A 26,885-nucleotide genomic window follows, 5' to 3' on the forward strand; every position below is an offset into this window, starting at 1 on the left:
TCATCCACTGTAACCCCCAGGTCCTTTTCTGCAGAACTGCTACTTAGCCAGTCAGTACCCAGCCTGTAACAATATTTGGGATTCTTCTGTCCCAAGCGCAGGACTCTGCACTTGTCCTTGTTGAACCTCATCAGATTTCTTGTGGCCCAATCCTCTAATCTGTCCCAGTCACTCTGGACCCTCTCCCTACCCTTCAGCTCTCTCCCTGGCTTAGTGTCATTTGCAAACTTGGGTGCAGTTCATCCTCTTATCCAGGTCACTAATAAAGATGTTAAACAAAACTGGCCCTAGAACTGATCTTTGGGGCACTCCGCTAGAAACCGATCGCCAACTTGACATTGAGCCATTGATCACTACCCATTGGGCCCGACAGGCTAGCCAACTTTCTATCCATCTTACCGTCCATTTATCCAATCCATAGTCCCTTAACTTGCTTGCAAGAATATTGTGGGAGACTGTATCAAAAGCTTTGCTAAAGTCAAGGTCTAGCACATCCACTGACTTTCCCATGTCCACAGAGCCAGTTACCTCATCATGGAATCTAATCAGGTTGGTCAGGCACGACTTGCCTTTTGTGAATCCATGCTGACTATTCCTGATCACTTTCCTCTCTTCCAAGTGCTTCAAAATGGATTCCTTGAGGATCCCCTCCATGATTTTTCCGGGGACTGAGATGAGGCTGATTGGTCTGTAGAGCTCTTCATCAGGTCTGGAAAAAGTAAGCAGAATTTAGCTCCCTCTGTTGCAGGAGACACTTAAAATGATGTGGGGAATGAGTACCTCTGCAGTCATAGGACAAACGAGACTTAGTAGGTTACAAATTGTTGTAATGAACCACAAAGCCAATGTCTCTGGTTTAAGAGTGTTGCAGAGTTATGAATTTGGGTTCCGAGCTTGACTTTGGAAGGAGTTGTGTGGGTTTCCTTTGAGGATGATGTGGCGTGATTGTGAAAAGTGCGCCACACAGTGGCAGCATGCAGTCCTTCACCAGGGTTCTGCGTGAATTCATTTGAGAGTTTGTGATTGTCTGATTTCACCCACATCCATCTGAGGCCCCGGATGAGGTGCAGAATATGTATGTAGACTGTATGTTTTGATAGGGCCCTGACAGGTGTGTTACTGGTGTATTGATCATCGTAGCACTGGTGACATATCTGCAGGTTTTGCACCTCAAATGAATTCTCTTGAATGAACTCGCACAAAACAATGATAAAATGCCCGAACACCTGTGCAAGGGCGCCATGAATTTTATACTAGGAGGCTACTCACCCTCGCCCCAGAGAGAGCTCTTATCTGCAACTCAGCCTGAGTGTGATTTGTGAGGAGTTTGGAAGCTGGAAACAGCAGGGCCTTTGGGACAGGGAGTTTCAGGGAGATGAGAGAACAAGGGGCTTGTCATTAAAGAAAATTAAAGCTCATTAGACAGTCCTGAAGGCACTGGCAGGCCCTCCCGTGGAGTGATAGGAAGAAAGGGGTGGCTAATAGGGCAGTTTGGGGAGGGAGTTTGGAAGTGGAGTTCCAGGGGGGGTTAGATACCTGTAACGTGCTTTCAACTTCTTTTCATTAAAACTAAAACCAGCTGATTTTTTACAAATCAAGACAGGAATAAGCTCTAAGAGAAGTGGTCACCAACTAGTCCATCAGGAACTCCCAGTGGATCTTGGCGCCTCTGACAGGGGACCCTGACTGGTTTGGCCAGGAGGCTGTCAAGTGCTGGCCCTTCATCTGCCCCTCTCAGCACTGCCGTGCCGCTCCTGCCCTGTGCCTCGGAGCTGCCCCCTCCCCCCTCCTGTTTGCTGTGCAGAGTGTGGGAGGGAAAAGGGGGGGGCTGATGTCAGGGTGCCCCTCCTCCATCTCTCTCCACATGGAGAGAAGGGGATGGCGGGAGCTCTGCAATGCAAATCTCTGTCACTTGCACACGCTGCGTGTGTCTATCATTCTCACATACACTGCCCTTCCCTCTCATCGCCCAACCCAACACACCCGGGGGCTGTCGGTCTCCTTTCACTGCTTTGGGTTTTGACTGGTCTGTGCATTTCACCATTTTTATTTCTCTCTGACACTTCAGTTCAATTCTTTGAGTGGTGAGTTCTAACATGCTGAACTCGTCGTGGCTGGAGTCATTATCCCCATGGCAATTGCTGCTCCTGGAAGTGGTTGGCGTGTCCCTGCAGCTCCTGAGAGGCAGAGCAGGGGGTCTCCACATGCTGCCCTTGCCTGCAGACACCGCTCCTGCAGCTCCCATTGATCAGTAATGGGGAACCGTGGGCTCAGGGCCTGTAGATGGGGGGCAGCACATGGCGCCATGGAGCCATTGCTGTACATGCCAGCTGCTTTCAGGAGTGAGCTGCCTTTACCCCACTGCTCCACCCCCCAGAAGCCGTCCCTGTTAAACAGTGCCCAGCCAGAGCCTGCTCCCTCAAGCCCTGTCCCAGCCCTGAACCGCCTGCTATACCCAACCTCCTGCCCCAGACATGAGCCCCCCTGCACCCAAACTTCTTGCCAGATCTTGCCCCCTGAAACTCCTCCTGGACCCCAATCCCCCTCCTTGGGCTAAGCCCGGAGCTCCTCGCACACTCCAAACCCCTTGGCCCGTGACCAGAGCCTGCTCCTAACCTCCTTGTGCAAGTGAGTGAGGATGGGAGAAGATAGAGGGAGCAGGGTGAGGACTTGGAGGAGTGGAGCAGGGGCAGAGCCTCAGAGAAGGGGCAGAAAGGAAGAGGGGCACGGTATTTTAGGTTAGAGGTCGATCTTACATTGCACTTACATTGAAAAAGTGACCTTGTGGTTAAGAAGGTTGGAGACTCCTGCTCTAACAGTGAAAAGGGAATACAGACAGAGGCCCAGCAGCAGAGTGGGGGCTATCCGGCTTATTGCACCCAGCATGGCATGGATGATTACCCGCCCTGTGGGTGACAGGTGTTCACACATGCTACATGCTATGGGCACATGGCGTGTGTATGCATTCGGTGCAAGGAGCTCCTGGCCCACAGAGACCGCGTACACCAGCGGTGGGCAACCTGCAGACCACAAGCTACATGTGGCCCATGTGCAGGGTTGCCAGATTCTGCTGGTTTCCATGTGCATAGACCAGGGTAGCTGAACTGGCCGAGCTAAGGGAGGCTGAGGGGTCCAGGACAGACTGTTGAGGAGGGTGAAAGGCTCAGGGAAGGAGAACAGCCAACGGGAGCAGGGGGAAATGATCCCATCCTTGGGACCCTCCTGCCAGGTAATGTTGTGATGTCCTCTCGCACTAAGGATATTTTCCCACAGGAGGGAGCTCCAGTTATTAGAAAGAGGCAGGCAGGGCTGCCCCAATAGTGGTGTGAGGTGTGGGACAACCCACCTCCTCTGCCCCAGGCCTTGTCTCTTTCTACCCCCCCACCATCCCTCAGCAGCGACAGGGCCTGGGGGATTAGCAGGAGTCTGGTAGGCAGCAAGGGTCGGGGTCATCCCTGCACTCATCCTGGGATTGGGAAACAGAACAACCCGTCCACAATCTGCTCCTATCCGCTGGCTTCCAGGGGTGTCACTCCACTTCCCGCTGCCACCAGTGAGTGTGGGAGGTGGTTGCACCCTTTCCCCCAAGTCCCCTCCCCTAAGCAACAAAGCTGGAAGCCGAAGGAGTGGGCTGTGGCCAAGTTGGTCCTCTTCCTGCTGCTGCCGCTGTGTGGCAGACAAACCTGGACCTGCCCCAGCAAGGGGACATGCACCCTTATCCTGGCTGTGCCCGCTGGAGCTGCAGCAGCCATGGAGAGGCACTTCACACCTGGTCCTCAGCTGTTGCAATGAGAGCGAGCTGGGATTGTCCTTTCTTGCCTGGGCAGCCTGTATCCCAAACCCTTCAGCCCAGCCCCACCTCAGAGCTATGTGTGAAATGAAGCATGTGCTTTTCATTTTATTTTCCAAAAAACAAAAATTGAGTTAAAGACCCGACCGAGCAAACAGAGTAAATCTTCTAGTACTTAGTAGGAATACAAGTATTTTTATTGTGCGTATCTCTGTCATTAATAGTGTGCTAACGTTTTTAAAATGCTTACATGCAAACCTACAAAATGGGAAATGACTGCCTATGAAGGAGTACAGCAGAAAGGGATCTAAGGCAGGGCTACTCAACTTTGGAAGCTCTGGGGGCCACAATCAGGAGCAGCCTGAGGCAGGCTGCAGCAGCTGGCGCCCAAGGCGGAATGCATGATCAGAGCCCCCGTCTGCACAGCCGTCAATGAAGTAACGTCATCAACGGGCGCCCCGTGACATCATCGGGCGCCATGTTGAAGGCAGCGTCCTAGATGACGGCCAAGTCCGCCTATAGTCACAGGCCACCCCTGGCCACAATGATACTCACAGCACATGGCAAGGGCTGCAACTTAAGTGTGGTTGCATATACATGCAAATATATGTGCAAATAGCTTCTTTCACACTGATGGGCACGAATACAAAGATTAAGGCAAGACTACACCACACACAAGCCCCTTTTAAGTCAGTTCTGCTGATATTAATAACATGCAACATTTACCTGATTTCCACCCATACGACAGCACTTTTAATGAGCAATGACAGTCCAGGAATTGAACTACTAAAATGCATTTCATCAGAAGACCATTATACGGACTACATTTCTGTTTTGGCTCCCACCTATGGGCCGCGCATTGAGCCCCACGTAAACCCAAACTGCACCGCGGGCTGCAAACAGGCCACGGGCTGCATGCAGCTCATGGGCCGTGTGTTGAGTAGCCTGGAACTAAGGGGTCATAGTGAACCACAAGCTAAATATGCGCCAACACTGTGACACTGTTAAAAAAAAGCAAATATCATTCTGGTGGTGGTAACAAGAGTGTTGTGAGCAATGTGTGAAAAGTAATTCTGCTCTGATTAGGCCTTAACTAGAACATTGTATCCAGTGTTGGGCACCACATTTCAGGAAAGATATGAAGAAATTGGAGAAAGTCCAGAGAAGAGCAATAAAAATTGATAAAGGTCAAGAAAGCATGACCTATGAGGGAAGACTGAAAGAAATGTGTTTGTTTAGTCTGGAAAAGAAAAGATGGAGAGGGGATATAATAGCTTTCAAGTACCTAAAAGGCTGTTTTAAGGAGGAGGGAAAAAATTATTCTCCTTGACCTCTGATGATAGGACAAGAAGCAATGGGCTAAAAATTGCAGCAAGGGAGGTTTAGGTTGGGTATTAGGAAAAACTTCCTGTCAGGGTGGTTAAATACTGGAATAAATTGCCCAGGGAGGTTGTGGAATCTCCTTCATTGGAGATTTTTAAGAACAGGTGAGACCAACATCTGTAGGGGATGGTGCTTGGTCCTGCCATGAGTGCAGGGGACTAGATTTGATGACCTCTTGAGATATTCTATAATTCTACAAAATGCTGGAAGTCTAAATAATAAGGTGGGTGAACTAGAGTGCCTCATATTAAAGGAGGATATTGATATAATAGGCACCACAGAAACTTAGTGGAATGAGGATAACCAATGGGACACTGTAGTAACAGGATATATCGGAAGAACAGAACAGGTAGTGCTGGTGGGGGAGGGGCACTGTATGTGAAAGATAGTGTAGAATCAACTGCAGTAAAAATCTTAAATGAACCAAACTATACCATAGAATCTCTATGGAATTACTATCCATAGCTCTAATAATATAGCAGTGGGAATATATTACTGATCACCTGGCCAGGGTGGTGATAGTGACTGTGAAATGCTACGGGTGATTAGAGAAGTGTGGCGGGGTAGCCCCGCCCCTCCCGGAAACTGCCGGGACTCCGCGATTGCGGGGGAGAAGCTCACCCCCCGACACGGCTTGGAGAGCCGCCTGCTTTCCCCGAGAGGGAGGGCCGGTGCACCGGCCGGGTGACGAGCCGGGACTGGCAGACGCTGCCGCCAAGGGGCAGCGGGAGGAGGCGGGAGGAGGTGGGAGGAGGGACGTCACGGGGGGGCCGGCCTGGGGAGGGGCCGGAGGCCGACGAGGGCGGTGACATCATCTGCCTGCGCCGGGCGGGCAGTTCAAATGGGCGCAGAAGGCCGGCAGACAGGGGGAACGCCGAGGGGGCGCATTCCCCCCAGGAGCCGGTGGACGGACGCGGGTACTGGAGGCCCTGGGCAGGACCAGAGTGGGAGCCCAGGTGAGACAATTGGACCTGGGGGAAGAAGTGGCCCAGGGCGGGGACGCGGACCCTGAGAGCAGGGGAGTTTAGGGGTCTTGACCCCCCCTGCTAGGTGGGGAGCCTTTCCCTGACCTTAGGGCCCTGGGTCGGGGTCCGGAGCAAGGGCGGGCCCGGACCCCCTTCCCGCAACCGCCTAACGGAACCGAGTGAAAGCGGTCACATCGAGGCGCTAACGACTGGGAGACTGAGGGGGGTGGACATAAGCCCCCCCGCACAAGGGGGGAACCCCTACAAGAAGCTATAAAAATACTCAATAATGGGAGATTAAATTATCCCCATATTGACAGGACACATGTTGGGACTGGTCCTGCCTTGGGCAGGGGGCTGGACTTGATGTCCTGAGGTCTCTTCCAGCTCTATGATTCTATGTGTCTTCAGGATAGGATGTAAAGATAAAGTTTATTGACACCTGAAATTGAGCAGCTTAAATGGAGCTCCTTAAATGGAGCTATTCCTTTCTTGGAGCAACTGATTCTGGAACCCAAAAGAGGAAACTCTGACTTAGTCTTAAGTGGGGCACAGGATCTAGTCCAAGAGGTGAATATAGCTGGACCGCTTGTATCATGTTACTGGATTTTGAGGGGAGCAGCCATACCACTGCTGCATCCATGGGGGGGTGTTTGCCCCAAAAGTTGGTACAAAGGGGGCCATGTGAAAAGCTTACTTTCTACTGATTCTGTATATGCTCTTCATATATCTGTATAATGTCTGTGTGTGGAGTTATGAGTACCTACTCTGTATGAGGTTGAGCAATGGGCCAGGAATGTTTGCCCATGGACATGCTAATGAGCAAAGCTCCATGGAACAATAGCGCTCTACAGGCCAAGGACACACCTCAAGAATGGTGACTGATACCTAAGGGCTACCAGCAGGGGACACAGGGATAGGCCATGGGCCAGGTGACTTGCTTCAGCCAAGAAGAGACCAGGAAGAAGACATAAATATGCCATGTGGCTGACTCCATCTTGGTCTCCAGATCTGCTCCTGAATCCAGATGCGGCCTCACAGGGATTTACGAGCCGGGAAGAACTATAGACCCATCCTGGCATAGGATGTGCACCAAGGACATTTAAGCCAGCAGCTATAACATCTCTGCTGCGAGCTATCAAATCCCCCCTCACTCTTCTCTTCTGCAGACTAAACAGACCCAAGTCCCTCAGCCTCTCCTCATAAGTCATATGCTCCAGCCCCCTAATCATTTTGGTTGCCCTCTGCTGGACCCTCTCCAATGCGTCCACATCCTTTTTGTAGCGGGGGGCCCAGAACTGGACACAGTACTCCCGATATGGCCTCACCAAAGCCGAATAAAGGGGAATAATGACATCTCCCCACCACTAAGGGGGAGCAGCAGCCTGGAGCTCTGGCAGGAGCTGCTAAGAGAGAGAAGGAGCCTGGAGCCCTGGCAGGAACCGCTAAGAGGGAGCAGCAGCCTGGAGTCCTGGCAGGAAAATTGACCCCGAATAACACGTTTTCACTTAACACAATCATTTTCTGAAACATATCTATAGTGTTAAATGAGGAATTACTGTATTCAGGATATGGGAATACCATGGATTTATATAGAGGCAATAAGATATTCTCTGTCTTATTCTTTATCCCTTTTTTAATGCTTCAGGGGGTAGCCGAGTTAGTCTGCACAGGATAAACTTAAAAAACAACAAATGGGCTGGTAGCACTTTATAGACTAACAAAACATGTAGCTGTGCCCACGAAAGCTCATGATCCCATCTACATGCTTTCAAGTATCAGAGGGGTAGCCGTGTTAGTCTGAATCTGCAAAAGCGACGAGGAGTCCTGTGGCACCTTATAGACTAACTGAAGTGTAGGAGCATAAGCTTTCGTGGGCAAAGACCCACTTCGTCAGATGCATCTGACGAAGTGGATCTTTGCCCACGAAAGCTTATGCTCCTACACTTCAGTCAGTCTATAAGGTGCCACAGGACTCCTCGTCGCTTCTACATGTTTTGTTAGTCTATAAAGTGCTACCAGACCATTTGTTGTTTTTTAAGTTTTACCCTTTTTGAATGATTCCCAACATTCTGTTTGCTTTTTTGACTGCTGCCGCTGCACATTGAGTAGATGTTTTCAAGAGAACTATCCACAGTGATGCCAAGAGCTCTCTCGAGTGCTAACAGCTAATTTATTCCCCATCAGTTGGGACTGTTTCCTAGTATGCATTACTTTGCATTTATCAACATTAAAATTCATCTTGCATTTTGTTGCCCAGTAATCTAGTTTCCCAAGATCCTTTTGAAGCTTCTATGATGAGGTAACTGGCTCTGTGGACATGGGAAAGTCAATGGATGTGATATACCTTGACTTTAGCAAGGCTTTTGATACGGTCTCCCACAATATTCTTGCCAGCAAGTTAAGGGAATGTGCATTGGATAAATGGACGGTAAGGTGGATAGAAAGCTGGCTAGAAGGCCGGGCTCAGCTGGTAGTGATCAACGGCTCGATGTCAGGATGGCGGTCGGTTTCCAGCAGAGTGCCCCAAAGTTCGGTTCTAGGACCTGTTTTGTTCAATATCTTTATTAATGATCTGGACGAGGGGATGGATTGCACCCTCAGTAAGTTTGCAGATGACACTAAGCTGGTAGATATGCTGGAGGGCAGCGATAGGGTCCAGAATGACTTAGACAAATTGGGGGATTGGGCCACAAGAAATCTGATGAGGTTTAACAAGGACAAGTGCACAGTCCTGCACTTGGGATGGAAGAATCCCAAGCATTGTTACAGGCTGGGGACCAACCAGCTAAGTAGCAGTTCTGCAGAAAAGGACCTGGGGATTACAGTGGATGAGAAGCTGGAGATGAGTCAACAGGGAGCCCTTGTAGCCAAGAAGGCTAATAGCATATTAGGTGCATTAGGAGGAGCATTGCCAGCAGATCCAGAGAAGTGATTATTCCCCTTTATTCGGCTCTGGTGAGGCCACATCTGGAGTATTCTGTCCAGTTCTGGGCCACCCCACTACAAAAAGGATGTGGACGCATTGGAGAGGGTCCAGCGGAGGGAAATCAAAATGATTAGGGGGCTGGAGCATATGACCTATAAGGAGAGGCTAAGGGAGTTGGGTTTGTTTAGTCTGCAGAAGCGAAGAGTGAGGGGGGATTTGATAGCAGCGTTCAACTTCCTGAAGGGAGGTTCCAAAGAGGATGGAGAGAGGCTGTTCACAGTAATGACAGATGGCAGAATAAGGAGCAATGGTCTCAAGTTGTGGTGGGAGAGGTCCAGGTTGGATATTAGGAAAAACTATTTCACTAGCCAGGTGGTGAAGCACTGGAATGGGTTACGTAGGGGAGAGGAGGAGAGGAGGGAGAAAAAGAAAAAAAACCCGTGGGTGTAAGACAGGGCATCATTAAGTATCTGGAGAATGGGTACTTAAACCTAAGCAGATCAAAGTAAACGGATAGATGCTAAGACAGAAAGGATACCACTCACAGAGCTGTTGGTACATTTCTGCTTACCTAACCATCCTTTAACAGATCTGCAGGTCCCTGTCTTGTCACAGGCCAGCTCCACAAGCCAAACACATAGGGATGGACTGGAATCTCACTTCATCCACAAATTCAATTCACATGCTAATGGACTCAATGGAGATATGGGCTGGCTAGGACACTACCTACTTCATAAGCACTGAAGGTGCTAACAGCTCTGTGAATGGTATCCTTCCTGTCTCTCCCCCCCCCCCATTTATTTCGAGTTTTCATATCCCCTACTCATAACTCTGGTCATCTGAAGAAGTGGGCTGTGCCCACAAAAGCTCGTGATCCCATCTACATGTTTCACTAGTCTATAAAGTGCTCCCAGACCATTTTTTTTTTCTGTAAGAGACTAATGTGGCTACCCCCTGAAGCTACAGGGCTCTAGCCACAGGAGAGCTGGTACCTGGGCAGCAATATGGGGGGCAGGCGGAAGGTCCAATGACTCAGAATCCTTGCCTAGCTCTTACCATGGTCCAGCAAAGGGGTGGAGCCAGGGGCTGGAGAAGAAGTAGGGTAAGTGGGGACGGGGAGGAGGTAAGGCTCACATCATGCCCCCACCAGGAAGAGGCTGGTGCTGCTAACAGGGGCTTCACTTCTTGGCAGGGGAACTGATCACAGTGCTGCAAAGTGCAACCCCTGCTGCTGCTGTTCTGTGCCTGTCCTAGGCTACTACGGACATGTAAGGAAGTGGGCAGGCAAGGCCCTGCTGACTTCCCAGGTTCTGGCAATGCTGGGTCTCCCAAATGGGAAGGCAGATGTTTTTGTGCCCAAGGCTCCAGCAAAACTTAATCCACTTCTGTGGACACCAGAATTCTGCAGTAGCTGAATCTGACGTTTTCCCAGGGGTCAGCATTTCTGCGGTGGAATTTGAAGAATCACCCATTTCGCTTTGTGTCTCCTTGCCTGCCTATTGCTCACCAGCTGCATTCTCGGGAATGGAAACTGAGCGGGTGTCAGAGCACGCACAGGTCAATGGAGGCATGCAGCAGGGATTAGGGAGCCAGAACTGAGTCCAGGATGCAGAGGGAGCCAGCAATAGAGGTAGCCTCAGAGAACAATACAGTAGTCAAGGTCCAGAAAGCCAGGAAGGTGAACAGCTGAAGCTGGCAACCCTCTTCCCCTTCCTGGATGAAAATGAGAGGAAGTCTTCCGCTTTCTCTTGGGAGCTGAGGCCTGGAGTGCTGAGCGAGGCTGCTCTAAGTGCACAGCACAAGAACCCACCCTTCCAAATCATCATTGTTGAAAAAAAATCCATCTCCAAGTAGTTCCAGCTGGGCTGCAGCTGTGCGTGTTTGTGCAGAAGAGGAAGGGAGGGATGGGAATTTCACAGCACCAGAATAAATTAACTTTGCTGCAGAATAGAGACATGGCTGCTATTGTGGAATTCAGGGGCTGCAGCCACGGAATTTGGTCTGCATGGGCTGCAGAGTCTATGGGGCCTAGCTTCCATGGCCTGCATTCAAAATGGCAATGTTTAAAGTGCGCGTTCGTTCCTGTCTATAGCACTCCTTTGTAAGAACTGATTATTTGCAATGAAAAAAATAAGTGCAATTGACTCATGATGAGACGAATGCCCTGATCCTGAAACTGGAAGCATGTTGGCGAGCCCTCCTCCAAACCCCCTTGGTAAGATTGGAGGGGGCTGCTTGCACAAATCCAGGAACAGAGATTGTAAGGGCACTTTAGACTCACAGAAATTAAATGCATTTCACAGACAAACCTGTTTTTAGCCACTGTCATTTTGGCAATGTTTCCAGTGCAGGGTCCTCCCCAACTGTACCATAATAGGAAGGAATCTATAAACCTTGTTTAGTTCTCTCCAAACAGGAAAATAACACCCTGGATATTTAACTCCACCTTAATATTGAGGATATGATCAATGGAAAAACTTCCCCTGGCTTGCATGGGAACAGGGTCATCCCTGTGATATTAAATTTTTTGGTGTTGCAGACTATGGTCCCCTGGATTGGTGCAGGACTGTATTAATTACACTGTCTATACAGAGCCACATTTTCTACTGGTGGTATTGCACCAGCAGCATGAGCTGGCCTTGAAGTCATTACTATAGCTACCCTAACACTGGAGGGGTAAAAATTGGTCAAACTTGGCACAAATATTTTTAAAAGAGCTTTTCAATCTACATCCAATAATCAATATTTAAAATTAAACTAACTTTTTAAGAAAAATGCAGTTGAAAAAGGATTTTTGTAATAAATATTACCCTGTGACTTTTGTAACCTCAACATTTCAGTGCTATGCTAAGGGAGCAGAACTAGCTAGGGAAATTGACTAGAAACTGCCTCTCTGGTTTCTCTCATCTGAGAGAAAGGAGAAAAGCAAAAACGAATAAACAGTAGAAAGCAAGTCACGGTCTTAAAATTCTTTCCAATAATTTACTCTAAGGAACCTTTTGTAATGGAAATCTGCGTTGCACAATTATACCACAAAAGGATAATGTTTGTTGTGACATGCCAGTGAATCAGAAGTCTGTGGGTGGAAACTGCAACAGGGGAGTGAGATGAGGCAAAACTGTCCACTTACAGGAATGGTGTACAGATGCCAGGGCAGCATTAAAAGCAAGTATTGCTGGCTACAAAGGGGAAAGTCCATGGTATCTGGAGAGTCCACTGAAATATATACAGTACATGGAATTTCTAATGGTGCAATACACTGGAATTAAAGCAAGAAAAAAATCTGAGGCAGAAATATGATCTCCCTTCCAAAAATAAATTTTTTTCTCTGGCCCAATTACCAGTACAGAGAGAAATTGCACACTTTGTGGAACCAGCTTTGCTGGATTTGGCATGTGTTTCTTTATCTGATACCTGAATTTCCCACCCAAAAGGAATTTGGAATGACCTAACCTGCATTCATCTCAGCTTCTCAGGTAGATCATTTAGTCTTTAAAGTGCTGCACAGTCCTTTCTTTTGTTTCAGCAAGATCAGACTAACACGGCTACATCTCTATTAGCTTCTCAGGTAGGGAGGTTTCTTAGCATTGGGGTCCTAAAACACAAAGTAAAAATAAAAAGAGCAGTCCTGAAACTGTGTCCTTTGTCTGGTTGTGTCATGCCAAACTGTAATCAAGATAGATTTCTACAGAATCAACCCTTCCCCAACAATCATTTTTGCTTTGCGTAACCATTGTGCTTCCCCTCACTATTTCAAGACAATTCTCCCACTCAAGCACTATTACAAATAAAAATTATGATCAGTGTAGAGAAAGTAAATATTGGAGCAAGTAAATAACTTTTCCTTAACACAAAAACTAGGGATCATCAAATGAAATTAATAGATAGCAGTTTTAAAATAAACAAAAGGAATTATTGCTTCACATAACACACAACCTGTGGAACTCCTTGCCAGAGGATTTTGTGAAGACCAGGAATTTAACAAGGTTCAGAAAAGAACTAGATAAATTCATGGAGATAAATCCATAGAAAAGAGGAGACTGACGGGGGATATGATAGAGGTCTATAAAATTATGAGTGGTGTGGTGAGGGCCCATAAAGAAAAGTTATTAGTTCCCTAAATAGAAGAACTAAAGGACACCAAATGAAATTAATGGGTAGCAGGTTTAAAACTAATAAAAGAAAGTTCTTCTTCACACAGCATGTAGTAAACCTGTGGAACTCCTTGCCAGAGGAGGCTGTGAAGGCTAGGACTATAACAGAGTTTAAAGAGAAGCTAGATAAATTCATGGAGGTTAGGTCCATAAAAGGCTATTAGCCAGGGGATAAAATGGTGTCCTTGGCCTCTGTCAGAGGCTGGAGAGGGATGGCAGGAGACAAATCACTTGATCATTGTCTTCGGTCCACCTCTCTGGGCACCTGATGCTGGCCACTGTCGGCAGACAGGCTACTGGGCTACCTTTGGTCTGACCCAGTACAGCCATTCTTATGCTCATCAATGGCTATTAGCAAGGATGGGTAGGAGTGGTGTCCCTAGCCTCTGTCAGAAGCTGGGAGTGGATCAGCTAATTATCTGTTGTGTTCATTCTCTCTGGGGCACCTGGCATTGGCCACTGTCAGAAGGTAAGATAATGATGGACCTTTGGTCTGACCCAGAATGGCCAATTCTTCTGTTCATGTTTTGGTCCAAACTGGAAGGCCAAATTGAAAATTAAGGCCGCCTCAGCTTGCTGTTGTGGAGAAGAAGGGTCACATCCTGAGATAAAGATGAACATAGCAGCTGAAGCTTTTCCTGCCTTATTAGTTTATATAATTGCAGTACATAAACATAAAATCCTGCTTTTCAATATTTCCCCTTTTAAAAATCAAAGAGGTTGATTCTGAATATACAGATTCAGGAATGGGATATGTCTAAGCATGAAAGTCACCTGAGTACAGAGTGATGTGATTTGCTCTTGGTTTCAATACTAAGGCTACATCAAAGCAGGCTGTTATGCAAGCATATAACCTCGCTGCAAATTATAGACTGGGATACCTCCTGAAAATAGACTCCTAGTTCAGGCAGGTGGTGCAAGCCAGGCTTTGACATTTAATAGCCAAGCCTTTTAAACGCCTTCATTTCATTACAGCAAAGTGATTACATCGTACTGCAAGAGCAGGTCTTCCCTCCGGATGATTAATAGCAGCGCTGAGCGGTTTGCCGATGCGGGGGGGCCCCCCCCTTGGCGGTTTGCCGATGCGGGGGGGGCCCCCCCTTGGCGGTTTGCCGATGCGGGGGGGGCCCCCCCTTGGCGGTTTGCCGATGCGGGGGGGGCCAACTCACCCCGCTGCCTGCACCTCGCCGCCCACCCCGCCTCGGTCACTCACACGGCAGCGCCGAGAGGCCGAGGTGACACCCGGCCCGCGGGGGGGGGGCGCACGAGGCAGCGGGCGGGCGGGCCACGGGAGCCCCCTCGCGGGTCACGCCGCGCTACTGCAGCCCAACGGCACAAGCCGCTGCCTGCCGGCGGCAGCGATCCACAAAATGGCCGCCCGGCTCGCCCACGACGCGGCTTCCAGAGGCGACAAAATGGCGTCCGGGAGGGCGGCGGGAGCCAGCGCAGCCCGGCCGAACACGGCCTCTCGCTCCCCCCGGGCTCGGCCTCAGGGCGTTTTCTGCGGGCTCCGCCGCGTCTGCCGCAGGGACCCGCCCCACAGCCCGTCCTGGGGACGCGCAATTGCCGGGCCGGCCGCGGCCCTCCCCGCAGTCCCGCGCCTGGCCGCGGAGCCCCCGCGCCAGCTCGCTCCCCCCGTGCGGTCGAGTCACACACGCTCCCTTCGCTCGCTCCGCGGGCCGGCCGCCGCAGGAGAGCGCGCAGCCCCGCAGGCGCAGGTTGCTCAGACGCCCCGTTTCCGTGGCATTGGGGGGAGGATTTTTTTAAATTACAAAACCAAAAAAGCACCGGAACGAGACCCAGCGGAAGCCGCGAGCGCTCCGGCCGCTCAGTGCAGCGCCCCCGGCACGAGCCCGGCCTGGGGCGGGAGCTGGTTTTAGAGAGCGGCTGAACAGCAGCCGAGCCAGGCCCCGGGTGACGCGCGCACGTGGCGGTGCACGGAGCGCGCTCTGCCCCCGCAGCTTGGCGGCTCATTCCAGAAGTTTCTAACGCGGAAACGCTGCAGATGCGAAGCCCGATCCCGGCGCGGGGGGGGGCACAGCCCAGCCTTGCCGCAGACGAGAGCGGGCGTGGCTGGTGCTCGTAGCGCTGGCGGCCGAGGCAGGAGGCGGGCCCCTTTCTACGCATGCGCACAAGGCAACCCCCGCGTCGAAGCGTTTGCGCAGCTGATGCGCCCTCCGCCCGTGGAGCTGCCTCCAGCTGCTCGCCCCGCCCCGCCCCCGCCCCCGCCCGAACCTGGGGGGTTGCAAATGGCAAGAGTTTTAAAATGAAAAGCGGAGTCGCCTCCGGCTGCAGATGAGCGAGGCGGCGGGTCCCGGGCAGGCCGGCGGGCGGGGTGCGAGCTGCTTTTCCTCGGCCTCCAGGGCTGAGACCTGCCCGTGCTCAGTCGCTGGGGGAGCGGGAAACGCCCTAATCGGGGATTTATTTTTCAGAGCTGGTTTAAAAAGCGTCTTGCAACGGCCGTTTTTATACCATGTGGCTTTAAAACTCCCCGGTGAGGAACTCTGGGGCTGTAGCTTGTCTAAAACTGGCCTAGATTGAACAAAGCTCTTAGAGTAGCGACTAACAGCTGCTCCACTTCACGGTGCTAGTTTTTAGTGTGGTCTCTGGCAGGATCTCAGAGTACAGGGATTCATGAATTAAGCTTTACAGCCCTCCCAGGCAGGTGGGTAAGTATTATCTATGCCCCAATGAAACAGGGAAGTGCTTCCTCAAAACAAATAGCAAGTTCATGGCCGCTCTATTTCATAGCAAGATCGGGGTCATGGGATTTATTTGTCAAGAGGGAGTCTTTCATGTTGGTGATGTGAGTTGGGGGGGGAACATAACCTAAATCTGTTTTTGAATGAGGCATATCACTGTATCTCTGTATCCTGGAAAGTTATTTCTCAGTTCAATACAATGATATCTCTTCTTAAGCAAAGATGTTTGTCTCCTTGTAGATAAACATTCATACTTAACTTTTGTATTCCAAACATTATTTCTTTATTGTGCCATACTGGCTTGTGTCTTACCACAATTTTGCATTCAACCATGCTGCAAGTCCTAATGTGAATCTGTGCATCTACTGAATTCCCTTCCCTGCTAGACAGAAACTACCTAATGTAATCTTTCTGGTTTGGCTACACTGTTCTGCAATTTGCTGTCAGTGATTTCTTTCACCTGCTCCCATAGTAGATTGATGCATCAGAATATTGACTGCTAAAGTGAGATCTTTTGCACTTTCTGGGAGTGGGGGATATGGCATTGTTTATATATCTTCCATTCCATGGATGGTAATGTCGCTGGCAAGTATTGTAAACACAAGGTGATCTTGAGAGGGTACAGAAACTGAAATAAGTCTTTGGTTAATATGACTAATGCGATCTGCTCTAATTGTGTAAATATACTTTTCCCAAGGGCCACAGGAACTCACAGAATATTTATTGTTGGCTCTGCCTGGCTATAATGCCCGCTGTCCATCCTACAAAAGGCTGCCTTTTCCTGCTGGTTACTGTTTAAGCAAACTACCAGCATGTGAGATTGTTTGGAGTTTAAAAGGGACGCACTTCCTTAGTTAATTTCATGGCCATTTAAAGAGAAGTAGTAAGGAATGAGCCTGTGGATTAGTAATTCCCACTTTCTTTTCCAAAACATTTTTCCAAGTGTACAGTTGTGCGCACACAGCAGCGTGTATATGTGTTTGTTTTACTGTAGATGCTACCACCAAAAAAATTCTTTGGATTCTCACAGCACTTAGATGCCCTTTTTGTGGACTGGGCCCCAACCATGCCAGGAGCTATATAAATACTGAACAAAAAAGTGTTCCCTGCCACCAGAAAATGTATAGTCTAAGTTAGCAATGAGCCATATTTATTTTCTGATCATCAGTAAAATTAAGGTTCTGACCCTGCTATTTGATCCTTATGGAAGGACCTAATTTACATGCATGGAATCCCATTGATGCTGTTGGGGCCAGGAGCACATCTGAGAGGCAGGTCTAAGGTCAAACATTATGCCAGGATGTTAATTTATTTCAGCTGAAACTTTTCCTGCCCTACCATGTTTTTAAAAGATGCTCATCTCTTAACATCACAAATCTTGTGTTACCAGGTATGGAAACTTACAAACCATAGCAATAGTATGCAGGCTCACTGTGTCTGCTGTAACTGGTTCAAAATATTAATCTTACGAATGAATTTTTTGGTTTGCTTAAACAAGGGTCACTCCCAATTTTAAAGGGGAAGCTGCTACATTTTTGTGTTTGTAGACTGAAGTAGCTTTTTGGCCTAAAATCTGACTTCTTATAACTTGAAAGAAGAAAATTATTAGAATTCTATTATTAATTTTTTTAAACCACCTATATAAGAATGGCCAAACTGGGTCAGTGTCCAAGGCCAGATGCCCCAGAGGGAATAAATAGAATAGGCAATCATCAAGTGATCTATCTGCTGTCACTGATTCCCAGATTCTGACAAACTGAGGTTAGGGATGCTATTCCTACCTATCCTGGCTAAAAGCCATTGACGCTCTTCACAGTCTTCTTTGGACTTAACTATCTTGAGCAGTTACGTATCATCTGCAAATTTTGCTACCTCACTATTTACCCCTTTCTCCAGATCATTTATGAATGTTGACTAGGATGAGTCCCAGGACAGACCCAGGGGATTACCACTAGGCACCTTTCTCTAGTCTGAAAACTGCTCATTTATTCTTACTCTGTTTCCTGTCTTTCAATGAGTTATCAGTCCATGACAGGACCTTTCCTCTTATCCCATGACAGTTTATTTTACTTAAGAGTCTTTGTTGAGGGACCTTATCAAAGACTTCAAGGAAATCTAAGTACACTTTATCCACTGGATTCCCATCATCCATGCACTTGTTGATCCCCTCAAAGAATTCTAATAGATTGGTGAGGCATGGTTTCCCTTTACAGAAACCGTATTGACTTCACCAACAAAGTATGTTTATCTATGTGTCTGGCAATTCTGCTATTCACTATGGCTACATCTACGCTGCAGGCTTCTTGAGCAACAAGCCTTTTGTGCAAGAGTTTTTGCACAAAAAGTCTTGCGCAAAAGCACGTCCACAACTTGAAGCGTAGCACAAAAATGATGTACTTTTGCGCAAGAGAGCGTCCACGCTGCATGGATGCTCTTGCGCAAGAAAGCTCTGATGGCCATTCACAGAATGGCCAGCAGAGCACCTGTGCTTTTTTCCATAGGGGGTTTCTTGCGCAAGAAACCCCTCTGGAGTGTCCACACTTGCCTTTTTGTGCAATAGCTGTAGCGCAAAAGGGGGTTATGCCTCATAGAAGGAGGTTTACCTATACCAGCAAAAGCCCTCTTGTTCTGCCATTTTACAGCCATTTTTGTGCAAAAACCTTGCAGTGTAGACGTAGCCTATAATTTTAACCAATTTGCTCAGTACTGAAGTTACACTTACTAGCCTAACTTCTAGAGCCCTTTTAAAAATTGGCATCGCATTAGCTATCCTCCAGTCATTTGGTACAGAAGATGATTTAAAGCAGCTTTTCTTAAACTTTTTAAGACCGAGGAACACCAAACAATAATTTTAACAGCGAGGAACACCAAGGTGTTGAGCTTCCCCCCCCCCCCCAAATAGGTCGGGGGAAGTTATTGAGGAGAAAAAAAGTCGCCTGCCCCTTTAAGGGTGGTCATTTTGAATTCTGTTATTCTCCAGGGCACATCTTCGACTGCCTCAGAACACAGTTTAAGAAACACTGATTTAAAGGATAGGTTGCAAACTTGTCCTTTAATTCATAACTATCCTTTTGTTTCAGTCTGCATCCACAGTATTGCTGTGAACAACAATAAATGTAAGAGGAAAGAATATACTTTTATTTTAAAATCTCCCACTGGATTGTGCTTGTTTTGCCTGTGCAGCAGTTAATTTATAACTGCAGTTGTCAGTGTTGTGCCACATGAAACAAATATGTAAGCTTTCAAGGATTACAAATGGAGGGTCCTCTAACATTCCAACATAGATACCAGTTCAGCATTGTAATTGAGCACAAGGTTAATTTAAAATAGGTATCCTATGACTTCTTCAGTGGGACTGCTCACATACTTGCATATTTTGCTGAATCAGAATTATGTGTATAAATGTATATGTATAAAAAGTACAGTATTGCTACTTTCAGGATGAGGGTTTGCAGGTGTAGTGTACAAGCCTACCTCCCAGTACATAAGTATACCTACACTAGCAAAGCGCTCCCTGTGTAGACATACCAATACATAGAGTAGCAGTATTTTGTGTATCATCCACATTTCTGATCAAGTGTTGGCATAGTATGTATTTTGTGTTAAGGTGACCTGCAAAATACTTGAAAAAAGGGACTTACCCCTTTATTCTCTTTATGATGTCTGGAGAATGCCCAGCATGATTGATTTTTAAAGATTTTTGTTTTTCTGCTTACCTTTTTAACCTTTTGAAATCTTAGATATCAACTTTTACTTTGCTTGATGGATGGATGTTGTTGCAGGTTCTTGCAGCTTATTTGAAGCTGGGAGAATATGAAATATTAGACAAAAGCTTACTTTCTTCACATCGTTAACTAGTGGGGTTAAAACAAATTAAGAGTTTTAAACAGTTATGCTAAGGCCTTGTCTCAGTTGTGGGGAATATTCTGGTTAGTTTTTAATGATCAGCTAGCAATGTAGTAGCACAAATCTCAGGCAGACAAAGGTGCTATTTGCACTGGTGAGGTTAAACTCTGCTTAAAACAAGAGTCTCTACTAAGTTAGTCACTTTACCTATTTATAGTAGGTGTTTACAGGCAATCAGTTGCTGAAATCACAAGTGCAGGCAAGACCTGAAATATCCCTTCCCCTCCGTATTGCTGAATTTTTGCCAGGTTGACTCTGTTGATCCTACTGGAGTTTGGGAAGTGGACAGGCATAAGCCCACCCACATCTAAAGGACTTCCTCCCAGCCTGTGGGGAGGATCCACAGAACCAAAAACACCAAGTAATTATGAGTAACAAATTAAGAAAAAGAGGGACAGGTGTGGAGGTCATGTTGACTACGTTGATGTTAGAGGTAAGCATGTCTACACTGGGGAGTTATTTTGAAATAAGGCTAGCATCCACACTACCAAGCCTGTTGTTTCAAAATAATGGGCTTGTTATTTTGAAATAATAGCTCCTGCTTGTGAAGAAGAATAAGCTTATTTTGAAATAATTATTTTGGCAGTTATTTTGAAATAACCTGGTAGTATAGCCATACTGTCTTATACTGGACTAATTTCTGTTCATGAAAGAGACAAGCTTTTGAAGTACACAGAAATCTTTGTGTCTGGGAAAGAGGGTCACAACTAAATACAAGATGAAACAGATTGTTTAATGCAGGTAATTAACAAATATTCTAAAGCCTCTTTCAAGGCGAAGGGGCACCCTTGGAGTCATAGGACCAAAAAGGAGGGGGGGGGGGTTGTGGGTTACTTACAGCTTGTTGTAATAAACCATGAATCCAATGTCTTTATTAAGAACATGATTTTTAGTGTGTAGCAAAGTTATTTTAGTTCCCAGTTTAGTCTAGGAACTTTAGTTCCCAGGCTAATCTTTTGAAGGCGTTATCCTTAAAGGAAGCCTTCATAAGGCCTAAGAGGTCAGATATGGAGTGATTTGTTTTGTGAAAAGTGTTTGCCAATGGATAATAGGCATTTCTGTCTTTTATCATGTTTCTTTGTGAGCAAAATGATTATCTGGTTTCACCCTCATAGTTGTTGATGCATTGAGTACATAGGATGAGGTACACATGTAGGCCTGGATAGGACTGTGCATCTTAAAGGGTGTATTGACGGGAGGGCAGGTGTTGATCATATGCAGCTGTCTGTAGGGTTCCACTGATGGCAGTATTCTAGAGACAGTCTGATGGATGGAACGTGGCTATTGAAGCTGTGGTGGCAATATAAGGACGTTCAGGTTGTCTGTCCAGAGGATGTTGAAAATTTGTATCTCAGGTATGTTAATGGTTTGGTGGCACATTTGTCTAGAAATTCTTCCTCAAGACAGCCCAGGAAGATGATGGCACTTTTGGAGCCATACTAGTATTCATGGTTGTTCCTATGGTTTAGTCCAGTGCTTTTTTTTGTAAATTAAAAAAAAAAAGGTGCCGGTACTAGGGTTTCAAAAAAATTGTCAACTCCCTCTCCCCTCCCCCCCCAAAAATGCGCTTGGGAGGTCGAAGCTGAAATGTTGTTGCAGCTGGGGGCTGTGCCAGGGGAAAGCAGCGAGTGCTCCCCAAAACAGGTTGCATAATGTCATAAAAAGAGCACTGGTTTAGACAAAGTGATGTAAAATTGTTTTGGGTGAGGATGAAATAGATATCTACCCAAACACATCACTAAACTCATCTGAGTGCTCTCCATTGTCTTGTAGCTATGTGAGATAGGCAGTGATGCTGTCATTTGTGAGGGATGTTTGTCCAGGGAGGAAATATACATGGTATTCAGAGGTAGGTTAGTGTTGCAGAGATGCCGGAGGAAATTGTATCCTGGAGGAAACTCATCCTCTGTGTGGTGAGTGGTTTGACGGTGGTTTTTTGGAGTCCTGATATTCTTTAGCTTACAGTGCCAGGGCCAGATATGATAGGACTGCTTGAGTTCCCATATTGATGTATCTTGGGAAGCATGCAGAAGATCCCTGAGGTTGTAGAATTTCACTTGTGGTGGTTCGGGGAAGGATTTGATGAATAGCCTCTCATTCCTTTGGGAGTGGTAGTGTGAGGTCTTTTGAGTTCTTTGTAGTGGGCAGTCGGAGAGTTGTCTGAGTTCCGTTGAGAAGTATAATGGCACTCTTTCTGTCTGCAGGTATGATTTCAGGGACTGTATAGCTGTCCTCTCTGCAGTGGTTAAAAAAATCAGTCAAAAGAGTAATCAGTGTGACCTTAGATGTGCTTACTAGATAGTAACTATATCTACTTTAGCACAGTATGTTGGTATTGATTATACTGGATCTGCTAGAATAGAAGTGGCAGCATTCAAAGCATAAGCCTATGTGCCCAGATGCTTCCATCAACTGTGCTTCCGTATGCATGATTGAACCTCCATGTGCATGTTTTGCATCCTGAAGACTGATTTATTCACAATGTAAAAATAAACCTGTCAAGATCAGAAATTCACTGCTTTTGCACTCTACTGAAGTCTTATTCAAACACATATAATTGTAACTATATGTTTATCAGATATTATTTACTTTATTTACACCAATTTCTCTGTGACATGTATTTATTAAAAGGTCAGATTTCAGTAAAAGCAAAAGCAAGGATATTTGAAAATAAAAAAGTTCCATTTAAAAAAAAAAAAAGATGAAATAAGTTTTTCCACATCCTTTCAAAATGATGGGGATGGTATGAAAGCAGCATCAGAAGATTTAAAACTTTGATTCAGAGCTTTGTACAATCTGTTTTGTGTCATAGTCCAGACCGTGTAGTTTGAGAAGGAAGACTGCCTTACTGAGGTCGGAGACACTTCATGTTGGCATTAAGGATGTGCAAGACTGGGCCCCCATATGTGGCAGTTTTTCTGCTGTATAGGCTATAGGAAGACGGGATTAAAAGTGCAATGTAAAGGATAGGCAAGTGTCTGCAGTCCTTATGCAATTATTTGTATCCTGTGAGCTCTTGTTTGATGATAATTATTTTGAGGTGTCTCTAGCATTTGTGAACGGTGCTTTTTTTTGGAGCCTTAGATATTGGCTAGGGGAATCTCTCATGAGCCACTTTACAACATAAGCAAGTACAGTACAGTAGTTCAATCTGCAGAAACAGCTCGGTGGGTTATAATGGATCACAAATGGAATATAAGCCAACAGTGTGGAATGGTAGATGACAAGTAGGGATGTGAGGTCAATAGACTCCCCCTCCCTGCATTGAAGCAGGTTCTCTTGAGGTATTTGGATGGCCCATTCCAGGTTGTGACTTCCTTCTCTGGTGGAGTGTCCTAGCTGGTGACAGACACTTTAAGTACGTTGAGGTGTGAAAAAGTGTAATGTTTTCACAGCTCTGAAAACAAGTATAATTCTAGGGTGTATTAACAAGTTTGTCATATGTAAGACATAGGGTGTAATTATGCTGCTCTACTTGGCAATGGTGAAGCATCAGCTGGAGTAGTGTGTCCAGCTTTGGGAAACACACTTTAAGAAAATTATGGATAAATGGAACTGCAGGACAAGAATGGTTAAAGGGTTAGGGAATCCGAGCTATGAGGAAAGATTACAAAAATCTAGACCTGTTTAGTCTTCTGTTTAGTCTTGAGAAAAGAATGAGGGGGACTTGAATGAGAGGGGACCTGATAAGTCTTCAAATATGTTCACAGTTGTTCTCCTTGCCCACCGAAGGTGGGACTATCAGTATAGTTCTGTACTCGAATAGGTGGCCAAGGGAGTTTGTAGAATCTTCGTTACTGGAAGCTTTTAAGAACAGGTTAGACAACACCTGTGGTGAGAGTCAAGCTATACTTGGTCTTGCCTCAGCGCATAGGGCTAGACTAGATGAGTTCTCAAAGTCTATTCAGCTTTACATTCTATGATTCTAATCTCTATGCTGCTCTGCTGACTCTCCAAATAGCAGAATTTTGGCAATCTCCAATAGGAACCATGCTGAAGTCTGATTTATTTCATATCTGCCACTTACATAGCTCAATGGTACTTTTCCTGAAACACTTTGGCCATGGTCTGAAAGCTATTAATTTTAACAATTTTGTAAAAGATATTATCAAAATGATATTTAATACCAAGTTTGTGCAGTCCATTCATTTATTCTTGTATGTCCAATCACTTTACCTTTTGCTGCTGGAAGCAAGCAATGTCTATTTTATTCAGCATTGTGGTCAGAAAATCAGTGTTTTTAGAAGCAATTCTCTTGATAGGTCTGGTGAAACTGTGGAGTGCAATCAACCATGACATTTACCAAAATTGACATATATTGAGCTACCGTATGTTGGTAGCGACCATTTTTCATATTATCAGTAATGATCATTAAATAACTTAGATCCTGCATCTCTAAACTTTGAATTTGGGGCTAGATCCAAACTTGCAGGACAGGGCACTCACTGATGTTTGAGTCTAAACTTTAAAATAGGATGAACCAAAATATCAGGATGAACCTGATAGGATGAACCTAACTCCTTCCTGATCTGAGGCTGTGAATTTATGTTTATAGCACTATAAAATATTAATGAATCTCTGATCTCCATAGTATGAGATTCCAAATACTAGAAAATATATTCCTCTTCTTTGATATTCACTCATCAATTAAAAGAAAATCCTCATTGTTTAAGCACTAAACTTTTTATTTAAATAATAATGTTTTTGCAATAAACCAGGCTATTATTCAAACCAGATATATAATCTGGTTGCCAGTTGGATATTCAACTCCCTTATTGTCATTAATAAATTAATACTATAAGGAATATTATATAAAGTGTGGTTTTATTAGAAAGATGGCAGATATAATTAGAAGACTTTAAGAGATGTTTCAGTGAATTTCTGGAACAAGTATTCCTGAGTGCTTCAGCCACCATAACAGATCACGACTGTATAATAAGCTCAGAAGCATGTTACTTATGACCACTGGTAGAATATAATAATTACCTCTCTTGATTTGACTAATGTTCCATCTAATCTATTATGCAGACTTTGACATTTGGCCAATGTCTCCTTCAGAGGAAGGCATAACATTTGCCCCCTGATTTGTATAACTGTGCATTTATTTTATCCTGTGAAGGTCTGAAATACAGAATGACTGATAATCCTGAAATAACAGTATGAGAAGTGATAATTTTAGCAAGTATAAGTGCAGTTGTTCTTATTCACTTGTTTAATACAGAATGGGAAGCAACTGTCTAGGAAGGAGTACGGCAGAAAGGGATCTAGGGGTCATTGTAGATCACAAGCAAAATATGAGTCAACAGTGAGACATTGTTGCAAAAAAAGCAAACATGATTCTGGGATGCATTAACATAGGGGTTCCCAACCTTTTTTGGTCCCTGTACCCCCTTGGCTTTTATTCATATTCAATATGCAAAGAAATAAATTCTAGACTCTAGAATCTACAACTTTTTTCACAAACACTACGACTTTTGGAATATTTCAATTAGGATAATCTAGTTATTTACCAAATATTCCCCGTATTCCCTTGACAAGCTTCGCGTACCCCCTAGGGTTCGCGTACCCCAGGCTGGGATTAATAGGAGTGTTGTGAGCAAGACACGAGAAGTCATTCTTCTGCTCTACTCTGCACTGATTAGGCCTCAATTGGAGTATTGTGTCCAGTTCTAGGCACCGCATTTCAGGAAAGATGTGGAGAAATTGGAAAAGGTCCAGAGAAGAGCAACAAGAATAATGAAAGGTCTAGAGAACATGAGCTATGAGGCAAGGCTGAAGGAACTGGGTTTGTTTAGTTTGGAAAGGAGAAGACTGAGAGCCTCAAGGGAGATGATAGCAGTGTTCAGGTATCTAAAAGGGTGTTACAGAGAGGAGGGGGGGAAATTGTTCTCCTTGACCTCTGAGGATAGGACAAAAAGCAAGGAGCTTACACTGCAGCAGGGGAGGTTTAGGTTGAACATTAGGAAAAACTTCCTAACTCTCAGGATGGCTAAACATTGGAATAAATTGCTTAGCAAGGTTGTGAAATCTCCATCACTGGCGATATTTAAGAGCAGGTTAGACAGACATCTATCAGGAATGATATAGACCGTGCAAGGTCCTGCCAAAGGGCTGGACTCAACTTGATCTCTTGAGGTTCCTTGCAGTTCTATTATTCTATCATTCGATTTTATGAATCTCTACGTCTTGTGTACAAGTGTGAATAGCTTAACCACTGTAAGTAATACCTGATATTTACAAGGGTGGACTATTTAGGGTTGTCAGGTGTCCAGTTTTCAACCAGAATGCCAGCTGAAAAGGGACCTTGGCAGCTCAGGTCAGTACTGCTGGCTGGGCTGTTAAAAGTTGGGATCAGTGGGGCTAAGGCAGGGTGCCTACCTGGTGTGACTCTGCCTGGGTCCCAGAAGCAGCAGTATGTCCCCTCTCTGGCTCTTATGCGTAACAGCAGCCAGGGGGACAAACACTCTGTATCTGCTCCAAGTGCCAGCTTTGCACCTCCCATTGACTGGGAGCTGCAGAGCGGTGCCTGTTGATGGGGCAGCGAGCAGAGTCATCTGGCCGTGCCTCTGCATAGGAGTTGAAGGGGGATGTGCCACTGGTTGAGCTAAGTGCTTCCTGGAGCCTGCAGCCCTGAGCCTCTCCCACACTTCAACCCTCTGCTCCAGCCTTAATCCCGTCCCATCCGCTGAGCCTTTGGAACCAAGTCTGGAGCACCCTCCTGAATCCCAAATCCTTCATCCCCAATTCTATCCCAGAGCTCACATACCCTGCTGGAGCCATCATCCCACCTCCCATGCCCCAAATCTCTGCCTCAGCCCTAATTGCTTTTCTGCCCTCCAAATACCTCGGTTCCAGCCTGGAGCACTCTCCAGCACTCAACGACCTCATCCTCAGCCCCATTCCAGAGTCTGCACCCGCAGAGGCAAGAGTGTTCTGTTTAGTAGAAGTCGAAAGTTGGCAAGTGCAAACCCTAGGCCTCTTATTTTTGTGTTGGGGGAAAACATAAATATCAGTGCCTATTTGACCTTCTCTGGTTTAAAAAAAAATTAATATACC

At 46.2% G+C, this 26,885-nt stretch overlaps 2 protein-coding genes across 2 annotated transcripts in view; one reads left to right on the plus strand and one right to left on the minus strand.

Annotated features, from left to right (window-relative positions):
• Nucleotides 1-19: 19 nt before the first annotated feature.
• On the minus strand, nt 20-15,370 carry LOC142819388 (uncharacterized). The gene is made up of 2 exons (XM_075906124.1): nt 12,521-15,370; nt 20-709 (listed from the first exon to the last, which is right to left on the minus strand). Exon 1 carries the CDS (start codon nt 15,346-15,348, stop codon nt 14,431-14,433), a length of 918 nt encoding a protein of 305 aa, XP_075762239.1. The 5' UTR covers nt 15,349-15,370; the 3' UTR covers nt 20-709; nt 12,521-14,430.
• Nucleotides 15,371-15,531: 161 nt separating this feature from the next.
• Nucleotides 15,532-26,885, plus strand: part of SPEN (spen family transcriptional repressor) — a 147,348-nt gene continuing 135,994 nt past the window's right edge. Inside the window, exon 1 of the mRNA XM_075906122.1 lies at nt 15,532-15,715. The gene's annotated coding sequence lies outside the window, so the exon portion shown is untranslated. The remainder of the gene's footprint in view (nt 15,716-26,885) is intronic.

This window comes from Pelodiscus sinensis, chromosome 23, assembly GCF_049634645.1.
Source record: "Pelodiscus sinensis isolate JC-2024 chromosome 23, ASM4963464v1, whole genome shotgun sequence".
NCBI classification, from domain to species: Eukaryota; Metazoa; Chordata; order Testudines; family Trionychidae; genus Pelodiscus; species Pelodiscus sinensis.